At 34.7% G+C, this 16,925-nt stretch overlaps 2 protein-coding genes across 2 annotated transcripts; both read left to right on the forward strand.

The window, feature by feature from the left end:
* The first annotated feature begins 375 nt into the window (after nucleotides 1-375).
* Nucleotides 376-1,955, forward strand: LOC146949296 (uncharacterized). Its single transcript, XM_085748511.1, has one exon. The coding sequence runs from the start codon at nucleotides 531-533 to the stop codon at nucleotides 1,953-1,955; it is 1,425 nt and encodes a 474-aa protein (XP_085604637.1). The 5' UTR covers nucleotides 376-530.
* A 7,837-nt stretch (nucleotides 1,956-9,792) lies between these two features.
* On the forward strand, nucleotides 9,793-13,663 carry LOC146949297 (11-oxo-beta-amyrin 30-oxidase-like). The gene is made up of 5 exons (XM_085745363.1): nucleotides 9,793-10,178; nucleotides 11,327-11,544; nucleotides 11,809-12,047; nucleotides 12,326-12,713; nucleotides 13,143-13,663. The coding sequence occupies exons 1-5, from the start codon at nucleotides 9,878-9,880 to the stop codon at nucleotides 13,566-13,568; spliced, it is 1,572 nt and encodes a 523-aa protein (XP_085601489.1). The 5' UTR covers nucleotides 9,793-9,877; the 3' UTR covers nucleotides 13,569-13,663.
* The last annotated feature ends 3,262 nt before the right edge of the window (nucleotides 13,664-16,925 follow it).

Here is a 16,925-nt window from a genome sequence, read left to right on the forward strand (position 1 = left end):
GGGCTTAATGAAGCCCAATAGTGACTTCTAACTTGCAGAGCACACTAGAAGTTCTATAAATAGAACCCTAGTGCTGAAGTTTTTGGTTACACGTTTTGAAGCAACCCTCTTCTCTGCACTTCTGATTCCTTGGCTAGCACCGAGTTTTGAAGGAGCACTGTTCGTGTGGACTTGCTAGAGGCTTTGCTGCTTGCTGCTTGCTTGGCTGTGATCGAGATTCCAGTTTCCAGTTTTCAGCTTTCAGGTTTCACACTTCGAGGTAACAATCGAATCACTGATTCATGTTTGAATTTTGTAATGATCCAAGGAAAGAAAATCGAAATTATTCCGCTGCTTCTACTCCCTTTTGTTGTATTCGATTTTCCTTCAGTTAGGTCCTGCAAAGTGTCAGTGTCAAAAATAGTTTGAGTGTGTGAGGAACAAAATAGTTCTCACTGTGTCAAAGTCAGTGTCAAAAATAGTCTGAGTGTGTGAGGAACAAAAGAGTTCTCATCGTGTCAAAATTTTTGTAAGCATATTCTGAGAGAAATATGGCAAACAATTTCAATATCGTTTGGTCCGGTCCCAAATTGAATTCTGAATTAGATTTCAGTTATTGGGAATTTATGATGACAACACATCTAAAAGCTCACAACATATGGAGCTATGTGAAGTCTGGTTTACAACAAGGAGCTGATGAACTTGCTCGTAGAAGGGACCAGCTGGCACTATCACAAATTCTTCAAGGAATAGATTACTCAATTTTCGGCAAAATAGCAAATGCGAAGACTTCGAAAGAGGCGTGGGACATATTGAAGCTGTCACATAAAGGAGTAGAGAAAGCTCAGAAATCAAAGCTGCAGTCTCTGCGTAGAGAATATGAAAGGTATGAAATGTTAAGTTCTGAAACAGTGGATCAATATTTTACCCGTGTTATAAATCTTGTCAACAAGATGAGGGTGTTTGGAGAAGATATTCCAGAGAGCAAGGTGGTGGAGAAAATTCTACGCACCATGCCGATGAATTTTGATCATGTGGTGACTACGATATTAAAGTCCCATGATACCGATACCTTGTCGGTAGCAGAGTTGCAGGGAAGTATTGAAAGCCACATCAACCGAATATTAGAGAAGACTGAAAAAGTGAAGGAGGAAGCCTTGCAAAGCCAGGTGAACCTCAACAACGTTGCTGAATCCAGTCATATGGGTGAAGCTAGAGCTCGTGACAATTACAATAATGGAGGAAGAGGAAATTTCAGAGGTAGAGGTCGAGGAACCTTTAGAGGAAGAGGACGTGGCAACTTCAACCAGTGGAGAGATAATTACAACAATTTCAATCCATCCCATCAAGGAAGAGGTGGAAACAATTTTGGCTTCAACAACCGTGGCAGAGGAAGAGGTTATTCCAACCAAGAGAGAACAAATAATGGTTGCTTTAATTGTGGAAAGTACGTGCACAAAGCAGCTGATTGCAGATACAAACATCAGACAAACATGGCAGAGAATTCATATCAACACTCTGGTGAGTCTTCTCAAAATCAACACAGTTTATTTTTAGCAAGCAATACACTTTCGGAAGAAGAAAATATCTGGTATTTGGACACCGGATGTAGTAATCATATGTGTGGGAAAAAGGAATTATTTTCTTCTCTGAACGAAACGGTAAAATCTACCGTGAAGTTTGGAAATAATTCAAATATTCCAATTGAGGGGAAAGGCCAAATTGCTATCAGATTGAAAGATGGCTCGCAAAATTTTATTGGTGATGTTTTCTATGCTCCTGGCCTTCATCACAATCTTTTGAGCATGGGACAACTGTCAGAGAAAGGTTACAACATGCAGATTCGCAAAGGCTATTGCACGTTGATTGATAGAAATGGGAGATTCATCACAAAGGTAAAAATGTCACCTAACCGCCTATTCCCTCTAAGAATTCAACATGATCAATTTCCTTGCTCTGACAGAAATGGGAGATAGAAGTGTCTCCTAACCGCCTATTCCCTCTAAGAATTCAACATGATCAATTTCCTCGCAAAGGCTATTGCACGTTGATTGATAGAAATGGGAGATTCATCACAAAGGTAAAAATGTCTCCTAACCGCCTATTCCCTCTAAGAATTCAACATGATCAATTTCCTTGCTTGAGTTCAATAATTCCAAATGATGATTGGTTGTGGCACATGAGATTTGGTCACTTTCATTTTTCTGGCTTAAAATATCTGTCACGAAAAGAATATGTTTCTGGTTTACCTGTTGTGAACATTCCAAGTGGTGTATGCAAGACATGTCAAATTGGAAAGAAGCATAGAGAATCATTTCCAACCGGAAAGTCTTGGAGAGCGAAGAAACTCCTGGAGATCGTTCATTCAGATTTGTGTTCCGTTGAAATACCAACACCTGGTGGTTGCAGGTATTTTATTACTTTTATTGATGATTTTAGCATAAAGGCTTGGGTGTATTTTCTGAAGCAGAAATCAGAAGCTATTGATGCCTTCAAGACATTTAAAGCATTCGTAGAAAAACAAAGTGGTTGTCCAATCAAAGCACTCAAAACAGACAGAGGCCAAGAATACCTCGTCGGCACAAATTTCTTTGAGCAACACGGAATCCAACATCAGTTAACCACCAGATACACTCCTCAACAAAATGGAGTAGCTGAAAGAAAGAATAGAACAATCATGGATATGGTGAGATGCATGCTGAAAGCCAAACAAATGACAAAGGAATTTTGGGCAGAAGCAGTTGCTACTGCAGTTTATATTTTGAACAGATGTCCAACAAAAAGTTTTCAAGAGAAGACTCCCGAAGAAGCATGGAGTGGAAGGAGGCCCTCAATCAGGCATCTTAGAGTTTTTGGATGTATTGTATATGCTCATGTACCAGATCAAATCAGAAAGAAGTTAGATGATAGAGGCGAGAGATGTATCTTTATTGGATACATCTCAAATTCAAAGGCATATAAGCTTTACAATCCAGAGACCAAAAAGGTAATTATCAGTAGAGATGTGACTTTTGATGAAGGAGGAATGTGGAATTGGTCATCAAAGTCACAAAAGAATTGGTGATGTTTTCTATGCTCCTGGCCTTCATCACAATCTTTTGAGCATGGGACAACTGTCAGAGAAAGGTTACAACATGCAGATTCGCAAAGGCTATTGCACGTTGATTGATAGAAATGGGAGATTCATCACAAAGGTAAAAATGTCTCCTAACCGCCTATTCCCTCTAAGAATTCAACATGATCAATTTCCTTGCTCTGACAGAAATGGGAGATAGAAGTGTCTCCTAACCACCTATTCCCTCTAAGAATTCAACATGATCAATTTCCTCGCAAAGGCTATTGCACGTTGATTGATAGAAATGGGAGATTCATCACAAAGGTAAAAATGTCTCTTAACCGCCTATTCCCTCTAAGAATTCAACATGATCAATTTCCTTGCTTGAGTTCAATAATTCCAAATGATGATTGGTTGTGGCACATGAGATTTGGTCACTTTCATTTTTCTGGCTTAAAATATCTGTCACGAAAAGAATATGTTTCTGGTTTACCTGTTGTGAACATTCCAAGTGGTGTATGCAAGACATGTCAAATTGGAAAGAAGCATAGAGAATCATTTCCAACCGGAAAGTCTTGGAGAGCGAAGAAACTCCTGGAGATCGTTCATTCAGATTTGTGTTCCGTTGAAATACCAACACCTGGTGGTTGCAGGTATTTTATTACTTTTATTGATGATTTTAGCAGAAAGGCTTGGGTGTATTTTCTGAAGCAGAAATCAGAAGCTATTGATGCCTTCAAGACATTCAAAGCATTCGTAGAAAAACAAAGTGGTTGTCCAATCAAAGCACTCAAAACAGACAGAGGCCAAGAATACCTCGTCGGCACAAATTTCTTTGAGCAACATGGAATCCAACATCAGTTAACCACCAGATACACTCCTCAACAAAATGGAGTAGCTGAAAGAAAGAATAGAACAATCATGGATATGGTGAGATGCATGCTGAAAGCCAAACAAATGCCAAAGGAATTTTGGGCAGAAGCAGTTGCTACTGCAGTTTATATTTTGAACTGATGTCCAACAAAAAGTTTTCAAGAGAAGACTCCCGAAGAAGCATGGAGTGGAAGGAGGCCCTCAATCAGGCATCTTAGAGTTTTTGGATGTATTGTATATGCTCATGTACCAGATCAAATCAGAAAGAAGTTAGATGATAAAGGCGAGAGATGTATCTTTATTGGATACATCTCAAATTCAAAGGCATATAAGCTTTACAATCCAGAGACCAAGAAGGTAATTATCAGTAGAGATGTGACTTTTGATGAAGGAGGAATGTGGAATTGGTCATCAAAGTCACAAAAGAATTGGTGATGTTTTCTATGCTCCTGGCCTTCATCACAATCTTTTGAGCATGGGACAACTGTCAGAGAAAGGTTACAACATGCAAATTCGCAAAGGCTATTGCACGTTGATTGATAGAAATGGGAGATTCATCACAAAGGTAAAAATGTCTCCTAACCGCCTATTCCCTCTAAGAATTCAACATGATCAATTTCCTTGCTCTGACAGAAATGGGAGATAGAAGTGTCTCCTAACCGCCTATTCCCTCTAAGAATTCAACATGATCAATTTCCTCGCAAAGGCTATTGCACGTTGATTGATAGAAATGGGAGATTCATCACAAAGGTAAAAATGTCTCCTAACCGCCTATTCCCTCTAAGAATTCAACATGATCAATTTCCTTGCTTGAGTTCAATAATTCCAAATGATGATTGGTTGTGGCACATGAGATTTGGTCACTTTCATTTTTCTGGCTTAAAATATCTGTCACGAAAAGAATATGTTTCTGGTTTACCTGTTGTGAACATTCCAAGTGGTGTATGCAAGACATGTCAAATTGGAAAGAAGCATAGAGAATCATTTCCAACCGGAAAGTCTTGGAGAGCGAAGAAACTCCTGGAGATCGTTCATTCAGATTTGTGTTCCGTTGAAATACCAACACCTGGTGGTTGCAGGTATTTTATTACTTTTATTGATGATTTTAGCAGAAAGGCTTGGGTGTATTTTCTGAAGCAGAAATCAGAAGCTATTGATGCCTTCAAGACATTCAAAGCATTCGTAGAAAAACAAAGTGGTTGTCCAATCAAAGCACTCAAAACAGACAGAGGCCAAGAATACCTCGTCGGCACAAATTTCTTTGAGCAACATGGAATCCAACATCAGTTAACCACCAGATACACTCCTCAACAAAATGGAGTAGCTGAAAGAAAGAATAGAACAATCATGGATATGGTGAGATGCATGCTGAAAGCCAAACAAATGCCAAAGGAATTTTGGGCAGAAGCAGTTGCTACTGCAGTTTATATTTTGAACAGATGTCCAACAAAAAGTTTTCAAGAGAAGACTCCCGAAGAAGCATGGAGTGGAAGGAGGCCCTCAATCAGGCATCTTAGAGTTTTTGGATGTATTGTATATGCTCATGTACCAGATCAAATCAGAAAGAAGTTAGATGATAAAGGCGAGAGATGTATCTTTATTGGATACATCTCAAATTCAAAGGCATATAAGCTTTACAATCTAGAGACCAAGAAGGTAATTATCAGTAGAGATGTGACTTTTGATGAAGGAGGAATGTGGAATTGGTCATCAAAGTCACAAAAGGAGCCAATAGTAACTCCAAATGATTATGAAGAGGAGGTCGAGAATGTAGATACAACACTTGATGAGCCTAATGATATTGAAGATCCAGAAACATCGAACATAACACAAAGAAATCGGAGATTACCAGCTCGACTACAAGATTGTGTCTTGGGTACTGATAATGACCCATCATATGAAGAAATTATCAACTTTGTCTTATTTGCAGATTGTGAGCCAGTTACTTTTGAAGAAGCTATTGGTGATGAAAATTGGATAAAAGCTATGGATGAAGAAATTAATGCAATTGAGAAGAATAAAACATGGGAGCTGACTGAATTACCAGCAGACAAGAAGCCAATAGAAGTGAAGTGGGTGTACAAGACAAGGTACAAACCCAGTGGTGAGATTGATCGTTATAAAGTAAGGGTGGTGGCTAAAGGCTACAAACAAAATCCAGTTTTTGATGGACGGTCCAGTCATATTGATATCCGGTTTCACAAGATACGAGTGTTGATTGCTGAGAAAGAAGTAGTGATCGAGTATTGTCCCGCAGAAGAGAAAATTGCATATATTATTACAAAACCGTTGAAGACCGAGTCATTTTACAAAATGAAGAAAATGCTTGGAATGATGCAAGCTTGATTTAAGGGAGGCAATGTTAGAAAATTAAATCAAGCATAATCTAGAAGATTTTAGAAGCATGATGTGGCTTATGAGATAAGATTGCCACTTAAGTTGCAAAGTTTGAATTGAACACTAATACTTAGCTATTAGTAACTTACTTGTCCATTAAGTTTACTTAACAATTAAGAGTTGTATAAAGAGCAACACATGGATACTAGGTGTCTTATGTTTGTACAATTACTTGGAAGCTAAGTATGCTTAGTCATTAAGAATAGTTTTAGTATTTTGCCTATAAAAGGCCATGCTTGTACCATTGTGACATATCAAGTTTTATGAACGAAATATAAGAGTTCAAAATATAAAGTCTCTCCTCTGTTCTCTTCATTTTAGTGTGCTTGTGTTAATTTGCTTATATGTCCCACTGATATCAAACTTTGTGTTTAGCGTTCAACAACATAAATTATATATATATATATATATATATATATATATATATATATATATATATATATATATATATATATATGGGGTTTGCTAGAACACACCCACTAGTTTTTATGTGGGAGTGTTTTAGCAAAACTACACCACTTTTTAGTTATTTACTTGCTAAAACACTCCCACATAAAAACTAGTGGGTGTGTTCTAGCAAATGCCTATAGGATTTGCTAGAACACACCCACTTGTTTTTGTTAGTAGGTGTGTTATAACAACATACACCTTAGGGTGTATTTAACCACTTTTTAGTTATTTACTTGCTAAAACACTCCCACATGAAAACTAGTGGGTGTGTTCTAGCAAACCGCTATATATATATATATATATATTAAAGTTTATTTGGCTGGCTCACCCGAGATATTTTTTTTCTAGCTCCGCTACCGTTCCCGTACATTCCATTCCATTCAAATCCAAATGTTGCAGTTGCTTGCTATTACTCATATTTTATTGATTTTTTATGTTTTGAAATCGTTGAAGACTGACCCTTTATTTTTCATAAAGACCCACAACTGGTAAAAGTGATGAGCTCATTTGTAAAATTTTTGTAACGTCAATTTTAGAGGACCAATAAAATCAAATCATTGAATAATAATTTTTTTATAATACAAAACATCGAATAATAATAACTTCGTGAACACGTAATTCATATTTCAAATAAATCCACCAAAAAGCAACATGTTTTAAGGGAGCTGTCACTTTCTAATTTCAACCAGTGGAGCCAACGAGAGCATAAATCACATCTCCAATAGCGACAACAAAGGAAACAAGTTATTTTGGTTTTTGTTGCGGATACTCAAAGCAAAGAGAAATAATGGAGCAAATTTTTTCTCATGTCCAACACAATCATCATAGATAAAAAGAAAAAGAGACATGAACCCCACTTTAGAGTTTTTTTTTTTTTTTTTTTTTGAAAGGCCCACTTTAGAGTTGTTTCTTCTCAATTTTAGGACAAAAATTTTAGGACAAAAGTGGAACAAAATGAGATTTTGAATATCCAACTAAAGGAGTTAGGAAAAGGTAATGGATGGAGCGATAAGGAGTTTCACGAAAAGGTAATGGATGGAGCGATAAGGAGTTTCACTAAGGAGTTTCACAATTCCAACTTCACTTTTCTTTTTTGGTGGTGGCCGGGGTTTGAACCCCGGACCTTGCATATTTTATGCTATATGCAAGGTGGTCCATACCAATTGAGCATAATATTAACAATATTAATTTCATAATTAAAATAAATACTTTAAAAATATAATTTCGGTCTTTTATTAACTTAATAAGAGATTTAAGTTCAAATCCAGTTTTTTTAAAAGAAAAAAAAAACCATTAAACACTTTTGAGAATGAGCTTTAATTTGCTGCTCATTGGCCTACACAACTCGGAGAATTTGTCTTTATAATTGTGCGCAAATACCTTGTTTATGCGAAAAGAAAAATACGGAATATATGTAGTTTGATGTTTTCTTTCTAAACTAAATATTGAAAGGTACTCCCTCCGGTCCTATTTACAAGAGAAAATTGACTTTTTAGATACATTGAAGAATGTATGTATCTAGTCAAGAACCTAAACCAAATACATAAATTATTTAATGTATCTAAAAAGTAAATTGTTTCTTGTAAATAGGACCGGAGGGAGTATTAGACAAAAGAATGAGACAAAAATATTAGACTATATATTTCTAAGACTCTTCTCCAGATCCTCATCCTCTCATTCAATCCCTCCTTCGACTCTCTAAACAGGACTACGTCGTATACAAACAAACATACATCTCGATGCTAATTTTTGGATGTGTTAAACTTTGTTTGAACAAAACTTTGTTTGACTCTCTTCTTTGCTTATTTTAAAGAGCAGAATAATATGTGGGATGAGCTATAGTGTAATGCTTTGTAATTGTTTTTAACGCCAAAGTGATGATCCAATTTTTTTTTTTTGAGGTTTGTCAATTTTATATGAGTATTGCTAGCAACACTCTCTTTTGAACAATATCTCTAATATTCATTCTTTTATTGATTTAAATTATTGTGGGTCTACACATTGGAAATAAAACCCACACAAAGTTGTGGGACATATATTGATTTCATCCAATAAAAGAGTGAGTGCTAGAGAGGGTGTTCAAAAGTGAGTGTTGCTAACATTGCTCATTTTATATTTACTGGTTGGAATTAAACTAGGTGGTGTGATCCACTCATTTTATATCATTGGTCTTAATTTAATTAGTTAATAAATTTGCTCTTTCTTTAATTTAAAAAAAAATAGTACTATAAAATTTATAACACTCACATACATTGAGTGTCAAACATTTGCGTCAAACCAACCACCTACGCCAAAGCAACACAAGTGGTACATATAAAAAAAAAAGTGGTCCATATGTGTGAGCTTATTGATTAATAAAATGGTTGATTCCTTAAAAAAAAAAAAATAATAAAATGGTTGATCGTTCTAGTTAATGCGTTTTAGAGCATCCATTGTTAAATGGTTGATCGATCAAGTTAATGTGTTTTAGAGCATCCATTGTTAGTTGTGCGTCTAACCTATCTTTTTTTTTTTTTTTTTAAGTAGTTAAGTGGTTAGAATTCATTTTTTTTAAAGTGAACAAGTGGGATGTCTGAGATTCGAACCCCGACCCCTGCATATAACAATGCATATCTTTTCAACTGAGTTATGCTCACGGGGACGTGTGTCTAACCTACCTAACATCAAGTTAAATATACATCCACATTATGGAGTAAAATTTATAGGCATCTATAGAGAAGAGTGTTGACAGAAGCATAGTATATCTCTCTATTTTTTGCAACCCCACATTATCCATATTATTCCCTCAATTTCTTTTTTCTTCAATTGAGACAATCCCCAATTCTTCGGATAATGCCTAAATTTATTGTCCATTTAAAACAATCTTTTAATTTCACTCAGTTTATTTTCTTAAAAAAGGTTTTGTTAAAAAAAAAAACTTAAAAAAAGTGAAATCTTTTGTGAGGGAAGAGTGAAGTAAGATATTTTGCGATGCAAAAGCAATGTGAATAAATATTTTTGGAAGTATAAATAAGTCACCAAAGTGCTAAAGATGAAACAACACCCCTTAAATCATTCCTAGATCTAGTTCTCTTTCCTTAACACCTTTACTTTATCTCTGCCCATTTTCTTCTCCCACAAAGAATGATGATGGAAATATCTTCAACAACTGCAACATTCTTTCTTATAGTTGCACCTTTGGTTCTTCTATGGACATGGAAACTGTTGAATTGGCTTTGGCTAAGGCCAAAGAGAGTAGAAAAGGTACTGAGAGCACAAGGCCTTCAAGGCAATCCATACAGAATTTTGGTTGGAGACACAAGGGAGATGATTAAGATGATGATGGAAAATGCTAAATCTCCAATATTCACTAATTCTCTATCAGATGATAAAGATGTGACACCACACATCTTCACATTTATTCATCACATTTATAAAAAATTTGGTACGCATCTTTAATTCCCATATGATCTTCAATTTATTTTTCTACCATCCATTGTTTCATCAATATTCTTTTTCACCATCTATTTTTTTTAAGTAGCTTAGTGGTTAAAGCTCACACATTTTAAATGTGGAGAAGTGGGGTGTCCGATCTAATATGCAATATCTCTGTCAACTGAATTAAACTCACGGAGATATTTTTCTTCACCGTATATTATTAATTTAAGGAAAATGCTAACACGTATCCTAAAGGCATATGTTGACGGACTTAATATAGTAAAGTTGTCTTAAAAATCATGCATTTAATATTTTATAAGTTAAAAAATTGTTTTAACCAATACAAAATTTCTTTTTTAGAATCTTAAACATATATATGGGAATATATCATGTGAGGCATTTTAGAGATTACATAATTTCTCTTTTATTCCTTAAACAAAAAAAATTCTCTTTTAACTTTTTTAATAGAAGTGGTAATTGAGTTGCTCATAGGCTATTACACAACCCAATTATATTTGGTACAATGTTTCTGCTGTAATTTGGACAACTTAACCTCATATGTTTCTGCTTTTATCCATGAGCCACCCACAATTCTACATTTTTACTTGATGAAAGAGTCCATGTGTGGAAATAACTTATGATGTCATATTTTCTATATTTTTTTTCTCTATATTATATGTACTAAATCAACTTATCTAAATGTGAAAATCACATTATTTAGGGTCCGTTTGTTTTGGATTTTTTTGAAAAAAAATCTATTTTTTTAACTAAAAAATCACTTTTTTTGTTTTTGTAGTGTTTGTTTTAGATTTTGAAAAAATCCATTTTGTTAAAAAAATCATTTTTAGGCTCAAAATGAAAATCTATTCCAAGTAGCTTTTCCAAAATCTATTTTTTTCTAAATACAAGGAGCTCAAGTGTAAGGGTTTCAAATCTTCAAAAAATGATTTTTAGGATAGTAAACAAACACAAATAGAATAGATTTTTTTAAAAATCTCTACAAAAAAAATCTCTAGATTCTTTTACCTCAAAATCTATTTTTTTTAAAGCTGAAACAAACGCACCCTTAGTTGAACTCAAACTCATTTGATTCAGGTCACTATCTGTATAGTACTTCTTGAACATTTTGTGATATATAACAAAAATTATGTGTAGGCAAGAATTCTTTTTTATGGGAAGGTACAAATGCCAAAGTGATCATTACAAACCCTGAGCAAATTAAGGAAATCTTCAACAACATGCATGACTTCCAGAAACCTAAGTTGAGCCCCCTTTACAAGCTACTGGGAACAGGACTTGCAAATTATGAAGGCGAAAAATGGCGAATGCATCGAAAGATTATCAACCCTGCTTTCTACACAGAAAAGTTGAAGGTTATATGAATATTAATTCCATTGACTATGTTGTTATAAATAAGTTTCCTTTCTTAGTAACATATACTAATGAATTAAATTAGTGACAAAAATAAGAGACTAAAAATAGATTGTCTCCAATTCTCTCGTCATTAAATTAATGACACGAAATTATTGACCAATTGTCTCTTGTCGATAATTTTTCTCGCGAATTCAGTCTTTTGGTACTTGATTTACTCCGTATACTAAGTTTTATCACTCTTGTTATGTTTTCATATGCTGCAGATCATGTCACCTATATTTTCCCAAAGTTGTGATGAAATGATTAGCAAATGGGAAGAGATGTCTTCAGATGGAAAGATTGAAATCGATGCAAAGACTTTTCTCCAGATTTTGACGTGTGATGTCATATCGAAAACAGCGTTTGGAAGCAACTACGAAGAAGGACAAAGAATATTTGAACTTCTAAAAGAACAAGCTCAACTTATTATGAAACTACGCAACGTTTACATTCCAGGATGGAGGTAAGACCAAACAAAACTATAATAAACTTAAAATTTATGCATAGTAAAAAAATAATTTTTGATAGAAGTTAGGGATGAAAAAATATATGAACTGTCTCAAATTATGTCACTAATTGTTAGATTTGACAAATTTAAAGGCTAATTTCCTGTTCATAGAGATGGCTCACATTAGGGATTGGAATAGGTTATTTCGCCAATCTAAGTTTTGCATATTAAATTCAAGGTTCAAACATGATTGCCACAAACTTATTTTTAATTCTGGAATGATCTTTTTGAAGGTATCTACCAACAGCTACACACAGGAGGATGACAGAAATTGATAGAGATATCCAAGCATCACTAATGGCTATAATCAACAAAAGAAAGAAAGCGATGATGGCCGGTGAAGTCCAAAACAACGATTTGCTAGGTATACTTTTGGAATCAAATCAGAAAGAAATACAAGAAAATGGAAACAATAAGAATGTTGGAATGAGTGACCAAGAAGTACTTGAGGAATGCAATGCATTCTACCTAGGAGGACAAGAATCCACATCAGTTCTTCTTGTTTGGACAATGATATTGTTGAGTAGATATCCTGATTGGCAAGCACGTGCTCGGGAGGAAGTTTTGCAAGTTTTTGGGAACCAAATGCCTAACAGTGATGGAATAAGTCGCCTTAAAATAGTAAGCATCGTATCGTTAATTTCTCTTGATTGAAAACTCTTTATTTTAAGGGTGAAAATCGAATTCAGTATATAAGAGTTTACAATACTCACACCCTATGCATCAACCATTTGCTCTAGACTCAGGTGGTGATTGAAACCTCATTTAAGTACTTGAAATTATAAGATAATGTTTGATTAATCCTTGAAATTTGAGAGTTTACAAAAGATCTCCTTGAAAGTAATGCATATGTACTAAAATGACAAACAATTGACAAATTTAGAGATTTTTTTTGTCAGTTTCTTAATTTCAAGGACTAACTTAGAACCCAAGCAATATAATTTCACATACCAATTTTGTGATTAACACAATTTACTTTGGTCATTGTTAATATTGATTAAATCCTTCTGGTGGTTACTCCTAATATAAGTTTTTTTTAATGTATCATAGGTGACAATGATTCTCTACGAGGTTCTAAGGTTATACCCACCGGTAATTTACTTCAATCGAGTAGCTCGCAAAGATGTGAAAGTTGGAAGTCTTTTCCTCCCCGCAGGAGTACATATTTCCTTACCAATACTCTTAATTCACCACAATTGTGATATTTGGGGCGATGATGCTAGTGAGTTCAATCCAGAGAGATTTTCTGAAGGAATTGCAAAAGCAACAAAAGGCCAAGTTTCTTTTTTCCCATTTGGTTATGGTCCTAGAGTGTGCATGGGGCAAAACTTTGCTTTATTAGAAGCAAAGATGGTTTTGTCACAACTTCTACAACGTTTCTCATTTGAACTCTCCCCTAAGTATGTTCATGCTCCAACAACTGTATTCACTCTTAATCCAAAACATGGGGCTCATATCATTTTCCACAAATTATAGTGTGGAAAATTACTAGTTCCATTTTCATTCTATTTGTAGGGCCTAGAGGAAAGCCTCTTCTATATTATATTGAGTGCTACATTTGAATTGCTAAAGAGATCCATAACTGAAGAATATCTATTTATTGCATGTTGCGAAGATACTTAACGTTTTTTTTTTTTTTTATCAATAATGCTATGTATAGCGACAAATATTTCACAAATGGATCACGGGAAGTGTATTTCAGTTTACTTAGGAGATTGGCCACATGATTTCCACTAATCAAGGAGTTATGCCATGGAGCCATTTTCACTATAACACTTGCATCATGATTGTTTCGCTATGTTTTCCGTCGCGATGAATAGCATCGCTGTTTTTTAACAGATGGAAAATGGTTTACCGTAATTAAGCCGATGTGTGTGTACATTTATATGGTTGTGTATGTGCAAACACGGATCTACATATTTGCATAAAAAGAAGTATCAATATCGATATGACCAATTGATCCAATCTAGACTTCCAACAAGTGCCAAAAGTGGTGAAGCGCAACTGAGAATGGTTATTTGATGCCCTGGTGGGATAGTATACTACAAGCACTTTGACGCTCAAGTTAATGGAAGATTAAGGTGAGTTAGTGGTAGTAAAATTTGATGAGTACTAGGTTTTGATAATAAAGGCCTATTATTTAGTGGAGTGATTCAGTAGAAATGGAGGAAGAGTCTATCGAGAGCGTTGAGCATACAAGTGAATCCCGCCTTAACAAACGGGTCAATCAAGATCATGTAGTGATAGATAATCCTTGAAGAGATGTTACACATCTGAATTTGGACTTTTAATGAGGAAGTCATGTCCATACGTGCTTTGGCCGGTCCAAACTATCAATCAATTTTTTTTTTGAAGAAATCAAACTAACCCACCTAAATTGACATCAAAGAGAATCAAATATGAGATTTTGAGAGGAGTACAATCCAAGATCTCAAATCAATACCATGTGGCTAATTCAAGTGGGTTACTCGATAAGGATAATTTTAACCATGACTTAAACTTGGGGTACTCTTGATTCAATTAATCTTAAGTGAAGTTCATTAGCTGCTTGAGTTCTTCTTCTTCTTCTTCTTCTTCTTCTTCTTCTGGTAGAATTTTTTACAATGTATAAGCATTAAAATTTTGGATGGAAATATACATGAATTGTGAAATGGAAAATTCTAGTTCTCGCGAGAGCTTGTTTCCCGAGATCCTAGCGAATACGATGAACTGCCACTTGCGTGTTACAACGTCTCTCTCTGATGAGATTGTTTTCCATTATTTGTGAATTGTTTTCTTCCAAACCGCTACACACAAACGACCCACACCCATCTCTCCCTTTCTCCTTCTCCAGGAAGTTATTAGTACACCCTTTACCTCAACTTAGTTTAACACCCTCCATATCTCTCTACTACTTCACATCTTTTTGTAAATTACTCATTCCTTCAATTGACGTTTGAGATTTCTCTTTTCTAGGAAGTGTTGGTGGTAGAGTTTTGAGTTGTAAATATGGGTTGTAGATTGGGTAATATTGACAGTGATGGTTTTTTTGTTCTTTATGTTTGCTTTATAATATTTATTTGAAGAAAAAAATCTACCATGTATATGTTATGAAGTTTCACCTATAACTTATAAGTCACAAATACACTCGCTAGTGAAATTTCCCGAAAAATAAGTTGGGACATATAGCAGTGCTTTTGTAAAATTTATTCAGGGTTTTTTTATATGCAAATTATTAGCACATGATAAGAAGTTTAAAATAGTAAATTTGTATTGTATTTGTCTTGTAATTTGTACATTTTATATTTAATATGTAACGGACAAATTATCGAAACATAATTATTTTTATTTTTTGTAGTAAAGTAAAAATTATTTTTTAATAGTATAGTATGGAAGATGTATTCAATCTATTTCTCTATGTTAATTTATCCGCTTCTCATTTCAATCTTTATCATGGTGTCTCTTGGGTTTCAAGTCGTCAATCGTGTTCCGCATTCCACCGTTTCGTCCCTTCTGCTATTTGTTGCCGCATTCCACCGTTTCGTCCCTTCTGCTATTTGTTGCGTGGATTTGGTTGAAGGAGTTTTTGCTTTTTCAAAGATGCCTCTTGGTGTGTTTTGAAATTCATCATTGCTTGCTACAATTGTTGATATTAAAGAAGGAAAAAGTAACATCCTCTGGTCAGAATTTTATCCCATTGGAGTTGTACCTTTACAAGTCTTTCTTTGGTCGATCTACTCTCTACCTCATCCACTGTTTCTAGACCTCACTACGATTTCAATTGCTGAAATGACCCATATGCAGCCTTCTAGAAAGACACCATGACAACATTGTGTTTTGACTATTTCATTATTATATTATTTTTTTTACAAAAATAAAACAATATCATTCATTTAAATACATGCAATTTTTTGTAGGGAATCAAATACAATAACATGTTAAACATCGTTAAAAACTTAAAATGTGAGTCTACGAATAAACTCACAACACATAAGTTAGTAACATACAACGACAAAATGAATATGATAAATTCTAACTCACCAAAATACCTATGCTTTCGGATTTGCAACATCGACGCACAAATCATTGATTGAATCTGTAATTGACTAAAGTTGATCTTTCAACAGGAACCAAACGAAACTGCAACAAGACGCGAAATCAAACGCCGCACAAGACGACGAATAACGCAACGCCGTACTCGGATAACGAAATAACAAAAAACACAAAATAAAAAACTTGATATGTGTGAATACCACTTATTTAAATTAAAAAAAAAGTGGGAAAAGATGTAGAGGGGTGATTCTAGGTCAAAAAATGACCTAAAACCACCATTTTTCAATGAATGAAGAAGAAAGAAAACTTAGAGAGAATGTGGAGTTTCTCTCACTAAAAAACTTACTTACTACTACATCATTATTCATTTTGAGATTTAATGTTTCTGTCAGTGCTTTTATAGGGTTTTCATGCTATGCTTATTTGCTTGTGTTTTGTAACTATTAATTTGTTGAGTTTGTTTCCCTTGTGATTGCTAAGATGTTTCAGAAGGACTCATATTATTGGTACTATAATTTAAGGAGGGGGCCAATGATGGCTATTGTCAAATTCAACATCCTCTCAACCACATGTATGACTTGTCCAACATATGTTCAGACAAGTCATTTAAGAGACATTTATAGTTTATTTGAGTGAACACCTACATATATAGTTTTCATAGATGAAAGAGATTAATGACTGTGCATCTAACATTAGTATTGACCTTTGACCATATGCGGAAGAAATTGGTTTGCTTGTTAAGATTATGATTGTAATATCCCGCCTGTCAGTATCAGAACTGTATCAGTCGATCGTCCCAGA

Source organism: Medicago sativa, chromosome 2, assembly GCF_051527215.1.
Source record: "Medicago sativa cultivar Bolivia chromosome 2, Bolivia_mono, whole genome shotgun sequence".
Classification (NCBI taxonomy): domain Eukaryota; kingdom Viridiplantae; phylum Streptophyta; class Magnoliopsida; order Fabales; family Fabaceae; genus Medicago; species Medicago sativa.